Source organism: Staurois parvus, unplaced genomic scaffold (genome assembly GCF_062004578.1).
Source record: "Staurois parvus isolate SC_StPar_1 unplaced genomic scaffold, SC_StPar_1.0 ptg000199l, whole genome shotgun sequence".
Lineage (NCBI taxonomy): Eukaryota > Metazoa > Chordata > Amphibia > Anura > Ranidae > Staurois > Staurois parvus.
Window position 1 is genome coordinate 2,765,913 of NW_028317995.1, and position 26,365 is coordinate 2,792,277.

General features: G+C 41.9%; 1 protein-coding gene across 1 annotated transcript in view; it reads left to right on the forward strand.

Moving 5' to 3' along the window:
- The first annotated feature begins 2,134 nt into the window (after positions 1-2,134).
- The window catches only part of NRL (neural retina leucine zipper), a 44,127-nt gene continuing 19,896 nt past the window's right edge, over positions 2,135-26,365 (forward strand). Inside the window, exons 1-2 of the mRNA XM_089678222.1 lie at positions 2,135-2,265; positions 22,239-22,670. Coding sequence (XP_089534348.1) covers positions 22,239-22,670 — 432 coding nt within the window. The 5' untranslated portion in view covers positions 2,135-2,265. The remainder of the gene's footprint in view (positions 2,266-22,238; positions 22,671-26,365) is intronic.

Here is a 26,365-nt window from a genome sequence, read left to right on the forward strand (position 1 = left end):
AGATTGACCAATGAAAACATGAATTGCATATATCTGCCTTCATATCTTCTAAACAGCCTATACCTCTTTTAGCTGCCAGTTTGTGCCTTTTTTAGTTGTCTGTCTTTGTTCCCCAGGCCTTCCCTTGTGCCTCTGTCTTTTTCTGGCTCTGTCCCTCTCTCTACCCCCTCTTGCTGTATATACACGATGTCTGTGTGTCACTGCGTGTGTTTAATCCCATCTCTCTTTAAAGGATTGTTTTGTGTAATCCCTTTAACACTTCATTCTGCTAATTATCCGGAGAACGAGGTGCAGCATGGGGAGGGGAGAGGACAGGCACCATTACATCATGGTGGTGCTGGGGGGGTAGTCCGTTTGACCCGAGTATAACCACACTAACGCAACAATAGAAGCAAAGCTTGTCACTAACACACTGTGACATGGGGATTAGAGATGGATTCACACACACTGACAAACCAACAACTATTACACACTGACAGACTAACATCTATAACACTAGGTGACAGACAACCACCTGTAATGTATGGTGAGCCCACAGGTACAACACCCGGCTCCAAGGCCTTTTCTCACCATCCAGTGCCTTTTTCCAAAAAATATTTTCTCTGTGCTATATGTTATGACTGCACAATATTTTGCCTTTTGCATGTTATTGCTTATATCTTTAGGATTAATATCTATCTAGTATATCTATGCAATCTCTCACTTTGGTTTATCTCATTTTATATTACTTTATCATCTAATGATCGGGCACACTCTTTGTATCTAATATATATCTGTTTCAAATGTAAAAGTTCTGTTACCAAAAGTCTATGTCTTCTATCTATCTGACTCAATATTCTATTAATCTATCGATCTATGTTGTATATACCTATCTGGCCACGTCATCTGGCTACGTCATCTATCTATCTATCCCTCTGTGTCCAGCAATGTCATCTATCTATCTATCTGACTCAATATTCTATTAATCTATTGATCTATGTTGTATATACCTATCTGGCCACGTCATCTATCTATCTATCTATCTATCTATCTATCTATCTATCTATCTATCTATCTATCCCTCTGTGTCCAGCAATGTCCTCTATCTATCTATCTATCTATCTATCTATCTATGTCTTCTATCTATCTGACTCAATATTCTATTAATCTATCGATCTATGTTGGCCACGTCATCTATCTATCTATCTATCTATCTATCTATCTATCAACGTATCTATCTACCTATCTATCTATTTCTGTGTGTCTTACACTGTCTTCTATCTATCTATCCATCTATCTATCTATTTCTGTGTGTCTTACACTGTCTTCTATCTATCTATCTATCTATCTATCTATTTCTGTGTGTCTTACACTGTCTTCTATCTATCTATCTATCTATCTATCTATCTATCTATCTATCTATCTATCGCTCTGTGTCCGGCAATGTCTTTTATCTATCTATCAATCTCTGTGTGTCTGACACTGTCTTCTATCTCTCTATCTATCGCTCTGTGTCCGGCAATGTCTTTTATCTATCTATCTATCTATCTATCTATCTATCTATCAATCTCTGTGTGTCTGACACTGTCTTCTATCTATCTATCTATCTATCTATCTATCTATCTATCTATCTATCTATCAATCTCTGTGTGTCTGACTCTGACACTGTCTTCTATCTATCTATCTATCTATCTATCTATCTATCTATCTATCTATCAATCAATCAATCTCTGTGTGTCTGACACTGTCTTCTATCTATCTATCTATCTATCTATCTATCGCTCTGTGTCCGGCAATGTCTTTTATCTATCTATCTATCTATCTATCTATCTATCTATCTATCTATCTATCTTGTTACTGGGCAGAACTCACATGTTGAATGGGCAAGGACGGATGGTGCCAGACTCTCCCACACCCCCTTACCTCCTGCCCCTCCACCCCTCTCCTACTACCTTACTGGAGAGATTTAGTCCTGGATCTGACAGATCCAACACTCTGTGAATAATTTTCCAGCACCCCCTCCCTCTCCACTGCCCTCTGCCCTCTCCCTCCCTATCTTTCCCCGGCTGCAGCTATTGGAGAGCCCATAATGAGATAAGTGTGAGCTCACAGGCCCGCTATTTAACCCCTGCACCCAGGGCACAGGCAGCAGACAGGGGCAGTTGGTAGACACAAGGGCAGGCAGATTGGCACGTAGGGGCAGAGCAGGCTTTGCCCAGGATTTGCATGGGGATTTGTGAAAAGGGAGAACACAGGAAGAGCTGACCACAGTGTTACACACTCAGAGTAAGTTAGACTCCTGTCTGTCTTGTGTGCTCTGGACTTTGTCACTTTGTGTCATTCATTTACTGTCACCCTTCTGTGGCACAAGCTGTTTCAGTCTGTATCTCCCGCTCACCTGCTGTCCCATAATACTGCACCTAATTAAAGATCATTATAGCATTAGATAAGTGTGTTTCGATGTGATGATTGTGCTGTGTCAAGGAATTCACTATTGCAGCCTGGAAATTCAAACATCAAAATCATGAAGAAATAAAGGTCACAAATAACCCCCTATTCACCTTACATTATTTATCTAGGTGTGAATGATCACACAGTAAATATTTGATCTATTTGACTCTACAGGTTATTTAAAAGAGATTTATGTTTGTTTCCCTAAATTCCAGCCTGATGAATGACGCCTAAAGTGCTAAAAGTAGTAAGACTAATAGGCCTAGTGACCAGCTTCACCTCTGCTGTATCTGTATACTGTAATAGGAAAGGCAGAGGTGGGTTGAATAATATTATATAGTAGTACTGCTATGAAAACTCCCAGTAATGAGTTGTGGAATAATGTGTGTTGTACAAGTAGCCTTTTGGAAAGGGGTTTCTATAAGTGCATACAATTTTGAAGTGCCAATAGACCTGCACTTGTTTAATTTTGACCATCAAGATTAATTCTAGGCTTATTTTTGTATGGGTAGAGTTACATCAATTTGTTTTTACGTTAGCCCCAGATTCTAACCTTCTTTTTGTCAATATTCATACTGGTACTAGGGGTTAATTGTACTATACTGCTCTTGAGGTTGTTTTTTTAATTTCAACCTAGGCTGGGAGTGATGGCTGGTCAGGAAGGGGTAAGAATACAGCTGATTCTGAAAACTTTTGTGTGTACTCTGTATATGTCAATATATGTGTGATAACATGGAAAATGTGGTCTTCATTTGTGTTTAGTATTGTCTATTCAAATTTTAGTTGGCTAGTTTAGTTGGTTTAATTTAAAATATCATATAAATGTTTTATTAAATAAAAGCTTACTTATATTGTCCTGACTTTACTGCTGTGTAGGAAGTACAAGTCTCATAACTTCTAACCATTCATTGAAAGACGCATTGTAGACCACAATTCCTCTAAAACAGCTTTTTTAAACATTTTCCAACACAGAGGAACCCTTTAAATAACTTTCTGGTCTCGGGGAACCCCTGCTAAAAATTACTAGCAATACAAATCACGATACCTTAGTGTGATGACCACTGGGAAAGTTGCTCCTTACACCTGTGGTCATTGGGAAAAATTACCCTCTTACAGATAGCTAAAAGGATCAGTGGTATCAATGGGAACTTATCTGAGAGGCAGAACTTGCTCATTGCTCAAGGAGCCACTAACAACCTTTAAAGGAACCCTGGTCAAGAAACCCTGTTCTACAACATGTATGGGCAACCTTTGGTCCTCCAGGTGTTCGGAGGACTACAAGCCCAGCAAAAGCTACCAGCTACCACCATGTTATAGTTGGAACCAAAGATGTTTTTCTATCACAAGGCATAATTGGGCTTGTAGTTGCTGCAACATGAGAATGAAGAAAAAGTTGCAAATCTATGTCATGCTATAAAGGGATTGGGGCCTAATAGACTGTAAAAATATGGAAATATTCTTTAAATATAACACTATGCCAAGTATAATAATTGGAAAACACTCCTGAAAAGACAACATCTGCAGGAAAATGCAATTCGCACAGTGTCACTTGTTCAATACAAGCATGTCTATGAAACACTACTTTCTTTACATTAACTTATGTAAAGAAAGTATCAAACTCTCATTTTCCTATAGACATAATCACAAACATGCTGATTTAGATTTTTCATTTGCTCACATGAATCAGTCTTCTTTTCCATGTAGTTTAAACTTTCTATGAAAACGTTTTGAAGAATGGAATAATAGTTGGTAAACCTGTTGCAGTATGTGATGTATAACAAACTTAATATGTTTAATAAAATAATATCATTGAATAAAGATACAAAATGTAAAGCCAAAAAATGAGCTAAAATACATAAAAATACAAACACTTCTCAATATCATGGTTTTTATAAAAAAAAATACCTTGTTGACTGTAAAATTGTAACTGCAATAGAAGAATGTTAAATACTACTTATTTAAAAAAAACAATTTATTAAAAAAAAATATTTGACACTTTTCTCTGTATTATATCCCCTTACTTTTCTCCTTATCTATTTATTTGTTTATCCCCTTTAATTTTTTCATCCCTTTACACCAGTGTCTACATGGTGTAGGCTGTATTATATTGTAAGGCACAGTGTGGGATAAATGCAGGAACTGTCAGACAGTATCACTAAAATCTGGACACTAAATCCGGGATAAGATGGAGCTCAGAGACGGAATTATCTGCACGTTATAGGACAAGTGAGGTCTTGAAATATATATCCTAGTAGATAACCTGATCCTGTGGAGAAACTGAAGCTCTAGGAATGATATAATATTAAAAAGCTATTGAACAAGGCAAATATTATAACTGTAAACATTGCTCAAGTTACTGTCCTAGACTGACGGTCATGCCAAGATTGGCAATCTGGCAGCTCTGGTATTTGATGGTCTGATATTATTTGTGTGTTGCTGTGAACTTCTGTGGGCTGCTAAATTTTAACCAAGCCAATTTCAATAAAACATCACATTTTTTAAAATGCCTACAGATATTAGAGAATTTGTGCTCAGTCTAGCTTATTTATGGATATGCCTATAGACCAGGGGCGGACTGACAACTCATGGGACCCCCGGGCAACAGGGGATCATGGGCCCCTGTGTCCTTGCCCAAACTCAAAATAGCCTATGAAAAAGGTACCAGGGGCATCTCATGGGGCCCCATACTGACCCCGGGCACTCGGGCAGTGCCCGAGTTTCCAAATGGTCAGTCCACCCCTGCTATAGACTTCCTAGTGCCTGAGGACTGAGCTTGCTCTGCTGAGAGAGAATGGATCAGATTGGAAGGCAATGCTGTTGTGTTCTTATTACTGTGTTCTTATTACCTTCACTATAGGTATCAGCATGTAAGTTCGCTTAACACAGATTTGCATACTTGAACAAAGATTGTTCATACCAAGGATCATTGGATCATTGGATTGTACATGCACAACCATCAGTGGTCTAGTGTCAGTAGAATCCTTTCTTTTATCTAGCAGTAGTCTGTATTACAAAAAATTAGAAAAAATGTCTACTTTAAATTTAGCTCATGAAATCAGCTAATTTTGCATCCAGCATGGCCACCAAATTTCCTGTTATTAGAGTACCCACGGTTAAAACTAGATATAGATAATTTTCCCCTTCGTGTCCCATTGGACAACTGATCTAGGCCCCTTTGAGGAAGAACATTAGGAGGTGGCCATACAGGCAATTCAGGGTTGTTCACAGAAGCTTACACAATTTTATATCCTTCTACAGATCCACCATGCCCTTCAAACACTTTATAGAATGGGAATCCTTATTGACCCTTTATGTAGTAAGTGTCCTAGGGAACATGGAGACCTAATCCATCTATTGTGGCGTTGTCCCATACTACGTTTATATTGGACAGGGATTATCCAAATGCTGAATACAGTATTCCAGGTTAATATCCTAACCTACCCTAAACAGTGTATCCTAGGTATTTTAGATATGACACAGTCACTAAGGTACACTAAACTGGCCATTGCGAGAGCTCTTTTTCAGGCGCACATTTTAATCCAGCTTCATTGGAAATCTTCAGAGCCTCCTAGACACTCTGATTGGGTTAAGGCTGATGCACTGAGATTGGAGAAATATATATATCAGCATAGAGGTTGTCCTGATATGTTTGAAAATGTGTGGGCCCCATTGTTGGATACCCCGGATCTTAGGCCACTGGATTTGGTGGTCAGTAGACTCCTGTAAACTACATAATAGTACTAGTACACCTCTGATGTTATTTAGTAGTTACTGATGCTGTATATGTGTTTATTATGTTAATCTCTCTATGGGATTCCTGCCACTTGCCTATTTCTCTGTTAAATGCAAGGACGCTGTTGATTGGCTTGAAATCTACAACCTTCTGATTATGATTGTATACGTTTTGACTTCATGAAAAATGTGTTTACGCTGGAAATGTGCATTCAGTATATTTTTTTCAATGAACATATTGCCTGATTTAAAAAAAAAAAAAGAACTACATATGCTAACTAAAATTGGGTTGGGGAAAAACTATCCTAATCTGTCCAAATTTACTAACATCTGAGATGTGTGCCGAGGGTGATAAAGCCAGTAGATGATGACCATGTACATGAACACGTCTAGCTTTCAAAAACATTTACCATCCTATGTCACTATTCCATATGTTAGTGCATCTTGAAGACATTGGATAGACAGCTTTGTTATATAGAAAGGCAATTAACAGATTAAGGGTTTACACAGTCTAATCAAGTTGATATGTGGCCTGCATATACAGTAGACATCTTAAGAAACTGATAGTCAATTAAACTTCTTTTTCACCATATCAGAACACGTGGAACAATCTAGGCTCTGTACGCCACTTGATCTGATAGCCACCCTTCCTAAACCCAGGGCTTTGCTTAATCTGCCTTCTTACACCCCTGACACTCATTAACAAAATCTCTGTGACAGAAAGTGAAGTATATTTAAGTCCCATTCGATTTTGTGCAAAAGACACTTCAGAACGTCTTAACTTCTGGTGTGAAGACCCAAACTAAAATTTGATGCTCCAACCAGCTATAGTTGTAAGACTGCACGCAAGTTAGCACTTCAAAGTCTATTTTGTGTTTTGTGTAGGACTTGTTTATTATCTACTACTACTAAAAATTAATCTATGTATGTTACATGTCTACATATTTGACCAATATACATGATTTTTAGAAATTATTGTCCTAACAACAACAATTATTAGAGCAACAAAGTATATTTCAAACTGATTTTTGACTGACATTTTTGTATAATGCTAACCAGGTTCTGGCTGTTCAGTCATTTATGTTTAGCTTATGCTGACTGGCAGGTGATGTACAGAGCAGCAGGGCCTCCAGCCTTGGTTGATCAGAGGAAGCATAATGGTGAATGGACAAGGTTTTCTATTGGTTAGTTCGATATTCTCCCAAGAAGTCTCAGTGTTGTATTTGGTTGTGTAATGGGCGTTACATCAACATCTAAGGTCTATGATCCGCTTCATATAATTTCATAGAGTTCCAATTCCCCTGATTTATCCAGTCAGTTATAACCAATAAGAGCATGCTATAATATAATACTATAATATATGATAGAAATGTAATACCTTAACATAGAATTCTAAAGCCAGTTGGTTATGCTCAGGCCAGCCATGCACGTTCTATTGTTTGCAATTGCAGACAGTTTACAAGCAGTTGGCACAACTGCAAGCTGTATAAGAGCTAGCTAACACGGTGAGAAATCTTAGTGGGTTATCATTGACTCCTGTCATTTTTTTGAACAAATGTTGGTCCAGGTGAGAAAGAAAGTAACTATAGAAATTAGCTGAACAGGACATATTTTCCACCTTTTTCTTGTAAGTGCTGTATTCAAAATCTTGCCTAAAGCTAATGAACATCCAACAAAGAAAATTGGCATAATTTAAAACAGTAACAGTAAATGTTCAGAAATATTACATACCTTGCTCCAATATTTTTCCTGACCTTAATAGTCTAGTTATAATATGCAGTCAATTTCCAGCATAATATAATTAGACATAGTTGATTATGGCAAACTAAGACCCTGGAATCTCTGTTCAAATATCACCTTCTAATCCAGTCCCAAATAAAAATGGACACTTTGGACCAGAGTTGGAAGGTATAAACTGACTTTAACTAGTCTTTGTTAACATCTACTAGTTATATACGTATGTCTAGTAAGGGGGAAGAGGAAATTTTGTTCTGAATATTGCACCCTTACCCTGTGTGTGCAGCCAGTGGAAGACAGTCGTAGAAAAGAGAGAACCCTAATAAGGCCGATCGATGGTCTCGGAAAGGACTCACTCCACCCTAGGCCACAAACAATGTCCATACTATTTACTTTATGGTAATGATCTTTGATATTGTTGGCTGCCATCTTGTACTGTTGTGTTGATAGTATGATGTGTATTGCAGCAGCTGATAGCATAATGGCACTATAGTTCACTGCCTGGTCTTCCCATATTCTTTACTGTACTCTTACATTGGTATGAAAGGAGGACATTGAAGGTCTGTCAAGACTGTAGCTGGAACAGCAAGAGGCAGTACGCCATGCAAGAAAGAGATTCAGGAACTGAAAGAAGAAAATAATTCTCTGAAACAGTAATAGAGCATGTTTAACCTGATTATTATACCTGATGAATAATTAGATTACTATCTATAGTTTATTATAGTGTAATTGTAATTCTGAGAGTGCATTCAAGGCTGGTAGTGTTGTAATCTTTGGTTGCTTGTCTATATTACAACATGTTGGATATTATTAGCAAATTCTTGGCAGTTTCAGAAAAGAGAATTTTATGGTTTGCATACAGAAGTGATCGAATCAATTTGATTCAATTTGATGCAAAGATGGTTTGGAACATTTTGTTAGTTGCATATATGTTTGTAGGTTTAGCCAGGCTGAAATGAAATCAGGCAACTCCTAAGCTGGCCATACACTAAGAGAATTGCGTTTGAAAATCTTAATTTTAATAACTTTCATTTGGTTTTCCAAGGGTTAGTGTGGTCAAATCAATGTGGGTTTTTGATTGCAGCAATAAGAAAATTGAAATAAGCAGGAAGGAAAATTTTTCTTGAACAAATTTCTAACAATGAATGTGGTTTTTGTTATGGGAAGTTTTTGCACTCCAAAAATCAAGTGCTAAAATCATGTGTCAAATTAATGAGTGTACTAATGAGAATTTTTCTATGAATGTTCATTCAAAAGTCTACACCTAGTGTATGGCAAGCTTTAAAATGTGATGGCCTGGATTCCTGAATTGAGCAATTGTCTGCAGATTGGACAGCTTACTGTCTTCTACAATTCCTGGCTATTTATATCTGTTCTCCATTCTGGTTCTGCAGCTTCGTGGTCCACATTCTCCTCCAGTCCTCTTCCACATCATAAATTTCCCTAACACACAACACCTCAGTCCTCAAAAGAAAGGGGGGAAAAGCTGCTCACCATAAAACTCAAGATTTAGTTTATTGAAGCAAATAAATGCAGACAAGTCCACCAGGTGCAACCATCTATAGCCTGTTTCACTCCAAACTGAAGCCTAAGCTGGCCATACATGGGTCCAATTCCGAAATAATTTTCTATCGAGAATCTGTTCTAAGACATTTCGTTCGAATTTCGCACCATTAGTGAGTCAGAGAAACGGCCAATTTTTGTGTGCCCATCGCATTTGAGTTATCGGGCATGTTGGAAATGTTTTAAAAGACAAACTAATTTTTAATCAATGATGGGAGAATCGTGCAAGAAATATAAACAAAAAAGAAATGAGCAGGAGCTGTGACCTGGAAAGAAAAGAAAATTCTTCTCCACAAAAATTCTTTTCTGTAGCAATATGAGGTGAAATTGAAGGCTCGGTTGGTTGAATTTCGAAATCAAAAAAGTGGCACCGTCGGATTACAAAATGCACAAAATTTGCGATTTTCTAAAGAAAATTCATTTGACATTCGACCCATGTATGGCCTGCATTAGTCATAGAGTTGAGAGAGTTGGTTGTACCTGGTGGACTTGTCTGTGCCTTGATTCGCTTAGATTAACTTAACCTTGGATTTACGGTGAGCAGCTTTTTTACCCTTTCTTCTGAGGTGAGGGATGTGGAGCAGTTAACAACCATGGGGAGCCTGCTTCTGATGCTGGGGGGGCTGGAGAAGAAGGTAAAATCTGTAGGAGAACTTTATTCTTTTTAAATTCACCTCACCTTTCCATTCTTTTGGGAACGTCCCCATTAAAGAACCAGTATAGTGAAATTTTTCATATTCTGGTACCTATATGAGATTAACCCCTCTAATGATAATATTCATTATAGGAATTCCTTTTTATATTCAATGTGCCTTCATTTATAAGTATCATTTCTGCACTTTTACAGACCAAGCTGTCGAACTAAGAATTGAAAGGGTACAGCGGTTTGTAAAAACCAAATATAACTGCCAGGAGAACTTACAAAGATTAGATTTTATTCATAGGGTTTAACACTTTTTGCCAAAAGAATTAAAAAAAATAGCTGCAAGTGCTTAAAGTGGACCTTTTCACTTAAAAGCACATCAGCATGTAGCTCTGCATCTTGCATTGATTAGTTCAACAAACATTTTAGCTCTTACTCTCAATTACTGATTTTTCACTTCCTGGCTGAGGTGTCCTTTTATTATGCAGCGGTAAATGACCGCTGCTCGGTTCTCTGGCATTCTCAGAGGAGACAGTTCTCCTCTGAATGCCTTTTTATGAAGCGGTGTAGATCGCTTCTCCAAATGAAGAGAGAAGCGATCTACAAACACTTTGAACGCTAGAAAACGGCTGCTGTAACTGTAATCTGGCGAGATTACAGTAAGAGATCAGACAAACACCGTTTACTAAGCAGCAGTAAATTACCGATGCTTCGTTTGCAGTTCCCCCAATTCTCCAGCTCTGGGCTGGAGAATCTGGAGGGAGAACACAGATCGCCAGTGAAGGGCTGACATCTCTCCTTTATACACTGGTCGTCTGTGTGCTGAAATGACCAGCACAGAACATGTTCTCCACTGATCATCTCTGTTTCCTAAACCACTAATGATCTGAGATCAGCAACGATCCTCAGGATCGCCTCTGATCTCTGTTTCATAAAAGGACACCTGAGTGAGGCACTGGTGATGCCACCCTGTGCTCACAACTGCATCCTGGGAAGTTCCTGCCACATGTACCAGGAGGTAGACCCAGGGGTCCAGGAAGTATAGGGAGATGGAATCATCTGCCCTTAGTAAAAATGGCCACTAGGAGAAGAATGGGGAGGAAAAAGAAAAACAAGGTTTGGAAAGAATAGAAAGCAATTGATTAATTATTTGTTTGTAGATTGTCAGTACTAAACATTTTTAAATGTTCCTTTGTTGTAATTTGTATCATAAGGATAAATATCCTCTTTAAAAAGTGTTAGCTGGAGTTGGGCAGGGGGGCTTGGTGGGTTTAAATGTATAGCTTTATTTGATTTGGCTTTGTTGTGTTAATGATTACAGCAATATTAATAGTGTGACTCAAACCAAGATAATCCATATAATGTGGTGATTTCAGCTTGTGAGGGAGTGTGACCTGACCACTGGAATGATACTCTACACATGCATGGATGTCATGCTTTTAGTTTATAGATTGCTTGCATAGTAAATTGTAATGTGATACTGTCACGATTTATATGGATAACGCAAGCCTTACAGGTTCATGTAGTTAGAATACATTTTTTTCACTGGCATACACTATTACCTGCAATATTCTGGCCTATTTTGTTTAGTTTGATGTCACTGTGACATTTAAATTGCATGTAGTCAAGCAATTCACAATTATTCCATCAACATGGTCATTTACCTGTTTTTTTTTTTTGTTTTTTTTTTTTTAGCACCTGGTACATGCTGGTAACATAAGGAGTAGAATGCTCATGTATTCCTGTCATGTTGTATGGGCTGCCATTGCTATCCTTCCTATGAGAACATTAGCTGACTGGTTAAGTCTGACTTCCATATTTCTGAATCATATGTTTTATGAAAAGAAAAGGCTGAAGAACTATATACTGTACATCTAGATATAAGACAACCTCAGCCTAATTAGGAAAACATATTTTCAGTTATAAAAACAAATACAAATAATAATAAAATACTATTTATGAGTGATCACCTTGAAATGATTTACAAATAGCAAAACTGTGTATATTCCTGACCATAACATGAGCTGTCAGGTATAGGGGCAAGGAGATAGTGCTCCCTCCCTACAACTGAAGCTGTCACACAGACAGTGCAGTGGTGGAGGAGCTATGTTCCTTGGGGGTGGAGCCTAATGGTAGTTTAAATATACTAGTTCCACATCAGGTCCGCTACCCTTGTGATTGACAGCAGGTAGTGAGTGGATCCTTAGCAAATAGACAACATGCTATTGGCTAATTAATCTATCCACTGCCTGCTGTCACTTACAAGGCAAGCGTGGACCTGATGGGGAACTGACAGCATCCTTAGCAACCAGTATGTCAGGACCTGGGTCTGAACCTATAACCTCTGCTGTGTCTAGCGATGCCTCTTCTTACTGAGCTATCGGAACCATTAGACAATCCTGCCTTGTGCCTTGTTTCTGATGAACTTTGAACTCATAGCTCTTCCCCGAACTTCCTAATTAAGCTATGCCTTTGCACACCCTGTTTGCCAAATTATTGTGCTCTCTCCAGCCAATATCTTGCTATTGTCACTCCTGCTGTTGTGCATATCTCCACTACCACTTGTTACTGACCTTTGGCTTGTTCCTCGACTGTGCTTCTGCTTAATCACAACCTGCAACCATGTGTTACCTACCTTTGGCTTGTTTACTGACTACAATTCTGCTTGATCCCTACCTGCTATATCTGCTACTGGACCCCGGCTTGCTCACGTCCTGGTGGGACGATCCTGAGGACCACAACTTGGTACTAACACGCAGTAAAACTCATCTCCACCATCAGGAGCTCTGGTGAACACAGGTTAGTGCTTAGACTCATCACCTTGAGTAAGCCCATGTCACTTGCCACAGTGACCTGCTGCTGCACGTATCCAACTGGTCAGTGGACAGTAGTCCCTGACCATGACACAATGACAGGGAGGGAGTAGCAGCAGTAAATATGCTACACTGCGGACAGGAACAGGCACTCTACCTGTCTCTGTACATCAATTAAGAGTAGGTCTTAGTTACCTCTAGTTTTGTTATCTAAGAGGTATTTATTTTTTAATTTGGTGCATAAATAGTGCCACTTTGAAAAATGTCATTATTAAGAACTACCTGAATCTGCTGCATGTGTCAGTACAGTTGACATGGGCAGTAGAGATTTTTTAATTTGGCTCAGGCCAATTTGATGGGTTATAGTGCCAAAAAACAGTCTTTATTATTTATTACAGGTACTTATATAGCGCCGTCAATTTACACAGCACTTTACATATACAGTATATTGTACATTCACATCAGTCCCTAACCCTCAAGGGGTATACAATCTAAGGTCCCTAACTTACATTCATACATACACATACTAGGGCCAATTTAGACAGGAACCAATTAACCTACCAGCATGTCTTTGGGGTGTGGGAGGAAACCGGAGTACCCAGAGGAAACCCATGCAGGCATAGAGAGAACATGCAAACTCCAGGCAGGTGGTGTCATGGCTGGGATTCAAACCAGTGACCCTAGTACTGCCAGGCGGAAGTGCTAACCATTTAGCCACTGTGCTGCCCCTCATTGAATTCCCCCTTTGTCACCGCTGGGAAGAGTCCTGATGACCATTGTCACTGAGACAGAAAGTGACAGGAATTATACAATTTTAGAAGTATTACCAGAACAATACACATTCTGGTAATTCAAATTTACTACTGAAGAAAAGAGCTGAGAAAGGGTCTATTTTCTATGAGATGTGTAAATACCATTTTTGATTACAGTTGAATTGAAGTTGAAGTCGATTAAATAAAAAATATTTGAATAGAATAGGAACTGTTGTGAGAAATGTGCTATAATACTCTGTGGGTTTGTTTTCTTTTCTTACATAAATATTATCAGTCTATTAATTTCTTATCTGTCAGCAGATCAAGCATTCTGTAAAAGCAATTACTAACCTTCATGAAAAAAAGATGTATTCTGAGACGTACTGGAAATTCAGTTTTCACTGAGTTCATCAGTGAGCATTGTAGTATATTTAAATGGAAACTATAAAGACTTTGAGTCATTCTTGCGTACTTTTAATCACTTACAGACCCCGGCGTGTTACACCTTCTTCTTGTCCAGACAGGTTTTCAGTGCTATGATAGTTTGACTGACAACACTATGTAACACAGTACCCAATAAAATGAGATAGATAGAGCTTTCATTTAGTGGTTCTTATTATATAAAGGTAAAAAGACTGAAAATTTTGTAAAAAATGCAGTTTCAAATACTTTCTAGAAAATATATAAAAATGAAAAAGTCAGGACAGTACAAACATTGCTAAAATGATTCCTTTTTGGAAAGCGGACGCACCAAGGTGATAAAAAAATTGAATAATTTTTTATTTTGTACATACTCTCACCAGTCAGTATCGTTGATCACCGACACAACAGTCATATGATGACACTGTACTGCATTGGTGACAGTTTGTAAAAACAAATTGTAAAAAAAAAAATTGTATTGAATTCCTTCATTTTCCAAAAAATTGTCACAGAAAACTACAACTTTAAAAAACTCGCCATGCCTCTTTACAAAAAGGGGTAATTTGGCAGGGAGGTATTTGTACTATCCTGGCATTTTAGGCCTCAAGAAATGAAACAGGTCATCAATGGTATCCAGGGCTGTAGATGAAAATTTTTTCCTGGGGGGAGTTCAGCTCGCAGCTGAGCTGCATTTTAACCGCCCCCCACCACCAACCTCTCCCCCTTAAAGGAAGGGAGGGTTGGAAGGAAGGGAGGGGTGGGTGGAAGGAATGAAGGGAGGATTGGGTGGAAGAAAGGGAGGGAGGAGTGGGTGGAAGGAAGGAAGGGAGAGGTGGGTGGTAGAAAGGGGTGGGTGGAAGGAAGGAAGGAAGGGTTGGATGGAAGGAAGGAAGGGGTGGGAGGAAGGAAGGGGTGGATGGAAGGAAGGAAGGAAGGGGTGGAAGGAAGGAAGGAAGGAAGGAAGGAATGGGTGGATGGAAGGAAGGGAGGGGTGGATGGAAGGAAGGGAGGGGTGGATGGAAGGAAGGGAGGGAGGAGTGGTTGGAAGGCAGGAAGGAGGGGAGTTGCCAACCATCCGTGCAGCCCTCAAAATTTCCACTTGCCTGCGAGAGGAAATAAGGTGGGGGCAAGCAGTGCTGGGACTAGGGGTGTGTGGGAGGTGTAGTGGTGGGGTCAGTGACAAGAAGTGATCTCCTGTATGGCTTTCAATGAAGCAGCTGGAAGCCGCTTCTCTTCCTCTCCCTCCCGCGGCGTCCAGCTGTCCGAGCACACCCCTAGTCCTAGCACTGCTCGCCCCCACCCTATTTCCCCTCGCAGGCGAGTGGAAATTTTGAGGGCTGCAAGGATGGTTGGCAACTCTCCTCTGGGGGGGGGGTGCAGATCCCCCTGCTTCCCCCCCTTATCTACGCCTCTGATGGTATCAATTTTTTCATCCTCCAGGAACTCCCTGCATACTCTAGCTAGACATTTTCGTGCACCAGGAGGAACCCAGGACCCACTGCACCAGTGTAGGGTCTGACAATGAGCCCAAGGATTTCATCCCAATACCTAATGGCAGTCAGTGTGCCATTGTCTAACCTGTAGGGGTCTGTGCATCCCTCCATGGAAATGCCTCCCTAGACCATCACTGACCCACCACCAAACTGTCATGCTGAACGACGTTCCAGGCAGCATAACATTCTCCATGGCTTCTCCAGACCCTTTCACGTCTGCCACATGTGCTCAGGGTGAACCTGCTTTCATCTGTGAAAAGCACAGGGTGCCAGTGGTGGACTTGCCAATTCTGGTGTCCAATGGCAAATGCCAATTGAGCTCTATGGTGGCAGGCAGTGAGCACAGGGCCCACTAGAGAATCATTTTGTAGGGCTCTGGCAGTGCTCATCCTGTTCCTCCTTGCACAAAAGAGCAGATACTGGTCTTGCTGATGGGTTAAGGACCTTCTACGGCCCTGTCCAGCTCTCCTAAAGTAACTTCCTGTCTCCTGGAATCTCCTCTATGCTCTTGAGACTGTGCTGGGAGACAATTGTTTACAAAGGCAGTCAGGGAGGTGGTAAAAATAGACAGTCACATTTTTTAACTCCCCCTGACCACTCAGCTGCAAATTAACATGGCTGGTGTCCATGTCAATACACATCACTGCAGTTGCAGCGTGGCAACAATTATACAACCTGTCATGTTTGGCAGGTGGTACCACTGCTAAAAGCCACCCATTCAAGTGCATAGAATGGGGCCGCAAACCGCTATGCATCCCTGTGTACTGTAGACACTCTGGGCTTTTAATGGTTAACACAAGCAGTGAGGAGGCAACATATTGCCTGTGTGCCACCTATCTTATGTTTCAGTAAAGCAGTCCACTGTGGATCACTTTTCAGAGGACAGCCATACATGTAAGTGAGACATATGAGTAATTTTTTAACCACAAACATTGTAAAACATGGAGACACATTGCCAGTTTGGAGGACCATAATTACTTTATAATGGATGTCTGCAGTGGATGCCATTTTGTGATAACGGTGATTGGCATGTACCAAAGGTGCTACTACTTTAAGGCTCTAGGATCTTTTTCCAGTATTACTTAGGCCATGTGCACACAGGGCTTAAAAAACGCCTCTGTTACAGGTAGTTGATGCCTGTAAAAGCACCTCTATGTTAGTCTATGGCAGAGGTGGGCAACTGTGGCCCTCCGTCTGTTGGTGAACTACAGGTCCCATCTGCTTCTGCTTTTGGGAGTCATGCTTATAACTGTCAGTTTCGCAATGCCTCATGGGACTTGTAGTTCTACAACAGCTGTAGGGCCACAGTTGCCCACCCCTGGTCTATGGGGTTGATTTACTAAAACTGGAAAGGGCAAAATCTGTTGCATTTGTGCATGGTAGCCAATCAGCTTCTAGCTTTAGCTTGTTCAATTAAGCTTTGGCAATAAAACCTGAAAGATGATTGGTTTCTATGCACAGGATAGGAGCCTTTGGGCAGAAAAATGCATCTACATGCATCTTAACAAGCTTAAACGCTAGACGTGTTCATTCATTCCAATGGCCAGAGTAAAGTATTATTTTGGCCAATAACGCCCATAAACGCTCAAACACTTGATAAACCTAAATGCTTAAAGTGGAGTGCACTCTTTTTTTCCTGATCCTTCCCATACAATGCCCACCTTCAGAACAGTCTGTTATGAGATATTTTTTTCGAAATACATTTTTTTTTTGCTATCAGTATCCTGCACTCCAGTCCGGCCACCTAGGCGATTTCGTCATTAGGCGATTCCCTAGGACTCTTGGGAAATCAGCATTGGTTTTCCCAGGTGTCCTTGGGAAGCCTAATGGTGAAGTCTCGCTGTATTTCTTGACCGGAAGTGACGTTATCGGAAGGAATGATTGACAGGTTGCCATTGTTGTGGCATCCTACAAACAACACAGTGTGCCGCGCTGTGTCCTTACAGCACAAGCGCAAGACTGGGAGGTGCATGCTGGGTAGCCAGTTGCACCGAATCCCAGAAGAAAGTAGGATCTGGCTTCAGATGCCCACACTAGTAATGGCCGGAGCCTGTCCTGTTGAGGAATGTCACATTTACAAGTAAGCAAATGACATACACTTAGAACACTGTCCTAATTATATACTGCAACTGAAGAGAATCACGGGGGTGCTTTTTGTAGAAAAGTGCTGAGGAGACTGGCGCTCCCCTTTACATGCATGTTCAATACACAGCTTTAGGCGTGGTTTTTAAGCCTTCTTTTTCCTGTCAGGAGTAAAAGAGGTTCAGAGGAGAAATTCAAACAACCTGTTTGCATGAGGCCTTACTGTAGTGCCATCGTTTCCCTGAAAGGGAGTGCTCTTTTAGTAATTTTTATAGAACTGGAAACCAGTCATACGAGAAATACAAAGGCTACCACTGTTGACCTTGGCTTCTGAAAATAGCAGTTACCTGGCCATCATGCTGATGCTTTGCCCTCAATACTATCTGAGTACTTTCAGAGATAAGGAAATGCGGATGTTTTCTGATTTTCAAAGAATTTATAATTTGGTCTAGACACTTTTGTGATTTATGCACACAGAAGTAAATGGTACTACCACACAGCTGCTCTGTACAACCAGAAAGTAGCTGGAGCTACTCTGTCCTAATTCTCTATTATTTCCCAGTGCATTCTGGGATACAAGAGCCTCCACTGTTTCTTCACCAATCCCCAGTTTACTTATAAATGCTTCACTAACATACCATAAATGCCCTAGGTGCTGTTAAGGCAAGGTTATAGAGCATCACCATTGAAATCAATGAAGGTGGCGACAAGCATCGATGCCTCATGAAAGTCACATACTGCCTAACCATTTTCTGTCTGCTGTATGGCCAGTATAGGGCTTCAGTGTGACTCTAGTTATGGGAGGGTGTTCCTGGACGTCCTGCCATGTGAGCGTCTCCTATGAACCCTCTGGGGTGCTTGTCGGGAGAATTCCTTGGACACAGCATATCACAGATCAGGGTAAAGGGAAGGAGAGCTGATCTGTGCAGGATCACAGAGTGTGTTTACATACTGTGATTTTGCAGTCACATCAGAGCCCTGTTCAGCCACACCAGTCATCCACATCAGTGCAGCCACGTCAGAGACCTGATCAGCCACACCAGTGATCCACATCAGTGCAGCTACGTCAGAGCCCCGATCAGCCATGGCAGTCATCCACATCAGTGCAGCCTTGTCAGAGCTCTGATCAGCCACACCAGTCATCCACACCAGTGCAGCCTCATCAATATCTTTATCAGCCACACCAGTGCTGCCTCCTCAGTGCCCTGATCAGCCACGCCAGTGCAGCCTCCTCAGGACCCTGATCAGCCACGCCAGTGCAGCCTCCTCAGGACCCTGATCAGCCACGCCAGTGCAGCCTCCTCAGGACCCTGATCAGCCACGCCAGTGCAGCCTCCTCAGGACCCTGATCAGCCACGCCAGTGCAGCCTCCTCAGGACCCTGATCAGCCACGCCAGTGCAGCCTCCTCAGGACCCTGATCAGCCATGCCAGTGCAGCCTCCTCAGGACCCTGATCAGCCATGCCAGTGCAGCCTCTTCAGTGTCCTGATCAGCCAGGTCAGAGCGGCCTCATCAGTGTCCTGGTCAGCCACACCAGTGCAGCCTCACCAAAATCCTGATCAGCCAGGCCAGTGCAGCCTCCTCAGTCTCCTGATCAGACACGCCAGTGCAGCTTCCTCAGTGTCCTGATCAGTCAGGTCAGAGCAGCCTCATCAATGTCCTGGTCAGCCACAGCAGTGCAGCCTCCTCAGTGTTCTAATGAGGAATGCCAGTGTAGCCACGCCAGTGCAGCCTCAACAGTATCCTGATCTGCCATGCAAATGCAGCCACACCAATGCAGCCTCCTCAGTGTCCTGATTACCCATGCCAGTGCAGCTTCCTCAGTGTCCTGATTACCCATGCCAGTGCAGCCTCCTCAGTGTCCTGATTAACCACACCAGTGCAGCCACACCAGTGCAGCCTCCTCAGTGTCCCGATGAGCAACGCCATTGCAGCCATGCCAGTGCAGCCTTATCAGTATCCTTATCAGCTACACCAATGCAGCCTCCTCAGTGTCCAGATCACCCATGCCAGTGCAACCTCATCAGTGCCCTGATCAGTCATCCACGCCAGTGCAGCCACGTCAAAGCCCTGGTCAGCTGTGCTAGTCATCCACCCAGTGCAGCCTCATCAGTGTCCTGATCAGCCATGCCTGTGCAGCCTTATCACCCTCACTCATTAAGCTTCATAGAAAATACCCTGGAGTGTTTGCTTTCCAAAATGGAGCCATTTTGTGGGTGTTTCCACTGTCTTGGTGATCCAGGGCTTTAAAAATGTGATAGGAAGGAAAAAAAAACTAGATCCATAATTTATGCTCCTTGGAAGCTCAAAGGTGCTCCTTGGATTTAGGACCTCTATACATCTAGGCTGTGAAAAAGTCTCACACATGTGGCGGGAGTGAGAGGAGGAGGAGTAGCAGAATGTGTTTTGGGGTGTAATTGCAACTATGCTTTTGCTGTGTGTGAGAAATAACTTGTTAAAATGAAAATTTTGTGAAAAAGAAAACATTTTTTTTATTTAATTTCTTCATTTTCTAAGGAACTGTGGGAAAAATTAGAACTTCAAAAGGTTCGCCATGCCCCTTACTAAATCCCTTAGGGAGTATACTTTCCAAAAAGGGGTCATTTGGGGGGGTATTTGTACTGTCCCAGTATTTTAGGGCCTCAAGAAGTGAGATAGGCAGTCAGTACAACAGGATAGATGTAGACTATAACTCCAAACTAAATAATATACACTGATTTGGGTTATTTTTCCCAAAGAAACAAAGCAGATTAAACTTTGGTCTAAATGTATGAAGGAAGAATACTTAGCAAAATTGCAAAATTGTATACCAGAAACTAAGAAAATGTGGTTATTTTCAAACTTTTCTGTATTTTTTCATATTTATATAGCAAAAACTTAAAAACCCAGTAGTGATTAACCACTTCCCGACCGGCCATTGTATATAAACGGCCAGACGGTGGCACTGCAGGGTCGGGTGGCCGTTTATAAATGGCCTCCCCGCACCCTGCTTGTGCGCGCTCCCTGGGAGCACGCAGCACCGCGATCCGGTGCCCGCTGTGTCCTCCGGACACAGTAAAACACCGATCGTCAGACGGGACCTCTGTACGAGGTCCCGATCATGTGGTCACTGATTGGCCAATCAGTGATCACATGGAAAGTAGTAAGCAAGATGTCACTTGTGACATCATTGTTTACTACGTGTGAAATCTGTGAATGATCACAGAGGTCACATGGTACAAGGCTATTCACATCAGTGACAAGCTGTGACCAATCACAGCTCACTCAGTAGTTCTCAATGGCTGCAAGAATGCAGAGAGAGAGAAAGAGAAATGATTGCTTTTACATCCTATATGGGTGTAAAAGTAATCAGCGTAAAAAAAAAAAAAAAAATCTTCATCACCCCCCAAAAGTAGTACAGTGTCACCATAGTGACACTGTACTGCTAGGGTGACAGTATGTAAAAAAATAAGTAAATAATAAAATAAATAATCTAAAAAATAAAAATGTAAAAATTTATTTGCAAAATTATATAAGAAAAACACTTTTTCAAAATTTCTGGACATTTTCATTTACATAGCAAAAAAAATAAAAATCCCAGCGGTGAATAAATACCACCAAAATTAAATTTTATCTGTCTCAAAAAAATTGTAAAAAATTCATATGGGTACAGTGTTGCATGACCGCGCAATTGTCATTCAAAGTGTGATAGCGCTGAAAGCTGAAAATTGACCTGGTCAGGAAGGGGGTAAAAGTGTCCGGATTGGAAGTGGATAAATTTCACGAAAACAAAAAGCTGTGTCTTAAAAAAATGTTAACATTTTCATTTGGGTAGTGTTGCTTGAGTAATTAGCATTCAAAATCTGACAGTGCTGAAATCTGAAAATGGGCCTGGGCAGGAAGGGGGTGAAAGTGTCTGAAGCAGTTAATTTTTGACACAACACAATACAATGCTACTGCGCCTGTGTGAACAGCACTGTGTGGTGCAGGGGCGGACTGACAACTCATGGGGCCCCCGGGCAATAGGGGATAATGGGGCCCCTGTGTCTTTGCCCAAACTCAAAAAAGCCTATGAAAAAGGTACCAGGGGCATCTCATGGGGCCCCCAACTGACCCCGGGCCCTCGGGCAGTGCCCGAGTTTCCAAATGGTCAGTCCGCCCCTGGTGTGGTGCCATTGTACTATTAATGGCAGGCATTGAAGGATAGTTATGAGGCTTTAAAAATGCAGTATAAATGCCTCATCAACACCTGGTAATGACACACGTGTGAATGAGTCCTAATACTGTCCCTCCTCTTCCAGTGTTTGTTGTATGAAGTATGACAGAGTCTTAGTGCAAAGAGAGTTAGGTATTTCCGATAGTTCTATGTAAAAGTACACAAATGCAATAAATGGTATTTTTATATCTGCTTGGAGTTCTACCTTAATGTATGGGCCACCTTGACCAGTGGAATCTTAATGAAGCCATCAGCATTTTGCAGAAAAAGCCTGGTTAGTTCTGCTGGTACTTGAATATAACATTCAGTGCATCTTATGTTAATAACTTATCTATAATATACCCTCTTTTTAATTTCATATTTTTTTTTTATCTACAGATGGCTCTGTCAGATCTTCCCAGCACCCCTTTGGCGCTTGAATACCTTAATGACTTTGACCTAATGAAGTTCGAGGTAAAGAGGGAACCCCCTGAGCCAAGGGCTACACGCCTAGCCCCTCCTCCATCTCTCGGCTCTACTCCATGCAGCTCAGTTCCACCTTCACCCACCTTCAGTGACCCCCCTGAATCAGCAGGACCACCACGTCCAAGTCTAGAAGAGCTTTATTGGATGGCAGCTTTACAGCAACAGATGGGTGGGGAGGGACTACCGCTAACCCCAGAAGATGCTGTGGAGGTGCTGATGGGTGGAGCTGCACCTAGTCTACAAGGGATGGAGGGAGGATACAGGACTGGGGGGCAGCATCCTCACAATACTCATCCTGCTGGATACTTGCTAAGTCCAGAAGATATGAATGCACAACAGCATCAGGTGAGGAATCATGAATGAGGTCACATTTCTACAATTCTGACGAATATTTAGATATCTCTGTGATAGCATTGAACAAATTACTGCTCAGGACAAAACTTCTCTTAGCACTTATAGCTTGTTGGCTTAAACTGGTACGGTCAAGATTATAGAAGAAGCTCGCCCTTGGATTGTTCTAAGAACAATAAACAGCCATGTAACACAGCTGCCTTGATAAAGGCATTACACCATCTCTGATGTCTGTCTGCTCTTTGTAAACTGCTGGCCATTTGTCAGTGAAACCATGCAACCCATGGTGTTGATCAACCAATCATGCTATCTACTTCTTGTAATTGAAAACTATTTCTGTGTGCCCCGATGCTGTAAAGGTGTAGAAAGCACAATGAAGGCCGAGTGACACCATACGTTGCATGGTGTTGTTGGTAAATGGCTGGCACTTTCCGGTGCTGAATGCTGGACAACAGCAAACAGAAGTCAAACCTGGTGCTATGCTTTTATTAATGGTCACTGAGAGATTCTAGGGTGGGGGTCAGCAATCTATCAGTAGATCGCGGCCAGGTGACTGGTACATCACGGTCTGCGCTTGCTGACTTGCCATCCCAGAGCATCAAACAGAGTGAAATGCAGAGGGACTATTTGTAAAGCTGGAGCTGTAGTAGGGAGCAAGAGATGCATAAACCAATGCCTCCTCTGTAGTGCTGGCTCCTGTCCCACCTGGAGTGATACCAACTGCACTCCACCTCCTATCCTGGCTAGCGTTTTCCAGAGTGGTGCCAGCGGCAGGAAAGAAGAGATCTTCAGGTCAGTGTGAAGCAATACGCTGGGCATAATAGTGTAGGGCTGATTTCACACTAGTGCACTGCAGTTTACCCACACCAGGGGTGCAGTGCAGTGTATCCGCAACTTTCCTGGGGGTTTGCTGCCCTTAGCCATAGACTTTTATTATATCTTGAATGTAGGAGTTCTTGTGCGTTTTCAGAAAGTGCACCACACCTGCAGGATATAATAGAAGTCTATGACAAAGCGCAGATAACCCAGGAAAGTCGCAGAGGTAAAAATATACCACAGCCTTATAGAGGGCTCAGAACAGTGAGGCAGGGATGTTCAGTTCATATCGTCCAATGCCCGGGACATGTAGTTCCAGGCAGGTAGTTTTTGTTAATCTTTAACCGTGCTGCGGGCAAGCAGCAGGGCTCATCCTTCAGGTGGAAGCATTCGGACGGCAGTGCTGCTGGCCAATTGCTTCCACACAGCCCACTACAATGCCAGCCTCCGCCCTCCCCGCGTGTGAACCTCTCCCCACCCACTATGTCTCCAAGGCTCCGCTTGCCCATCTGCGGGTCCGGAACCAGTTCAGTGGGTGCCAGCGGGTATAGGGTAAAGAGGAGAGCAGACACATCCACTCTCCTCCCCTTCTTGTCCTCACCCGGAAGTGATGTCACTTTCGGTTCTCCTTTGAAAGATGTCCCGGCCATCGAGGTCAGGAAAGAATGTAATGCAGTGTGATGTACACTGCATTATATCCAGTGGCGTACAACGGGAGACCTGCAGGGTCTTTTAGACCCTGGATGTCTCAATAAAGAGAACCTGTCACCAAAAAAATCATCACATAGAGGACTTTTAATTTTTTTTAAAATTAAAGTTACACCGGAGCATATAACCCCCTCAAATAAATTTTTGAGGTCCCTCCACCCCCCACATCTATACGCACGTACAAACGTAAAAGCACACACCGGGGTGCCTATGTATGAAAACGGCAATTGCGATAAACATGTTACATATCGCCGCACACGCCAAAATGAGAACATTAATTCTAGCACTAGACCTCCTCCGTAATGCTAAATTGATGACCTTTAAAAGCATCACCTATAGAAAATATAGGGTACTAAAGTTTGTTGCCATTTCATGAGCGCGCGCAAATTTAAGGTTTGCCATGTTGCATATCTATTTACTTGATGCAACCTCGTCTTTTATATTTTACAAAAAAATTGTATGATCTGTTGCTTTTTCTGCCCTAAAATTAACTTAAGTTTATTTTTTACTGAAATTTAGCATTTCCCAGACCTATGTGATAATATCGTGTGACATAAAATAATTGGAACTACCACTATTTTATTCTCTAGGGTCTGTGATTAAGAAAATATACAATGTTTGGGGGTTTTGTGTAATCTTCAGGCCTAAAATGATTTTTTAAACATGTGCAGAAAACGCAAAAACAGCTCTGACAGCGAAAGGGATAAAGGATAAGCCCGACCCTCCTCTTTCCTGAGGAGCACCTAATCGGTGCTCATTACACTACAAGGTCTCTCCCCTCCCTCCTAGTCCCCGGGTACAGTGCTGGAGAGAGGTAGGGAGGTGAGGAGGAAATAAATGGCGTAATGTTAACAATATTAAATGTTTAAGTCGCCATTAAGGACCTTTTGTTTTTAAAAGCCCAGACATTACTTAAAGCACCTCAGATTTAAATAAAAGTAAATTTTAACCAAAACCGTATCAGAACAAATAGATTGTCATGAGGGACAAGTTGATTGGGACACCGATTTAGTCCCTGGACAAGTAGCTTTTTTAAAAAATGTATGCACCCCTGAGTAAGGGTTCATTTACATTTGCAGATTGGGGGTTGGTAAAACTCTATATTATTTCAGGTACTTATATAGCGCCATCAATTTAAGCAGCGCTTTACATATATATTTTACATCATTCCCTAACCCTCAAGGGGCATACAATCAAAGGTCCCTAACTTACATTCATTTATACACATACTAGGAACAATTTAGACAGGATCCAATTCACCTACCAGCATGTCCTTGGAGTGTGGGAGGAAACCAGAGTACCCGGAGGAAACCCAGGCAGGCACAGGGAGAACATGCAAACTCCAGGCAGGTGGTGCCATGGCTGGGATTCGAACCAACGACCCTAGTATTGCCAGGCAGAAGTGCTAACTATTTAGCCACTGTGCTGCCCACTATAGATAAGATGTGCTTTTAACAACCCCAACCGCTCCCCCTTTAGCTGCAGTGGCCAGGGGTGTACACATGTCGCAGCTGCTGCAGGAGATATATATGACCTGTCATGGTTGGTGGGTGTACCACCTGCCAAGCATTACCCATTCAAGTGAATGAGACTGCTCTGCAAGTGCCTTGCAACCTTGTGCGGTACAGCAAACAAGGGGTTAAACAGGCAGCGGTATGTTGCTTTCTCACCACCTACTTTAACCCTCTTGGACCCTGCAAAAGCATGCAGTTGCGGGGCGCTTGCAGAGTGACCCCATTTACTTGAATGGGTCACGATTGGACGATTGGCAGGCGGTAGCATCCACCAAAACCAACAGGGGGTTTAATTCCTGCTGCAGCTATGTGCATCTTTGGCTGATTGCTCAGCAGCTAAAGGGGTAAGGATTGGGGATGGTAAAACCACAACTCAAATGCAGGGTTTTACCACCCCCCAACTTTACGTGTGAAGGAGCCCTAAGGGTGCTGCTGTTGAATGCAACTAAGGGCTCAGTCACAAGTGCAGCAGACACTGCTGTTCCTTTGAAAAGCAATCTGAGTGTTTGACAGGTGGTGAGGAGACAATATGTTGCCTTCTTACCACCTGATTTAAACCCATGATTGCTGTGCAATGCACGCAACTGTGACGCAGTAGTACAGCAATTAGAGGTTTAAATCAGGTGTGAGGAGGTGACACTGCCCGGTGAT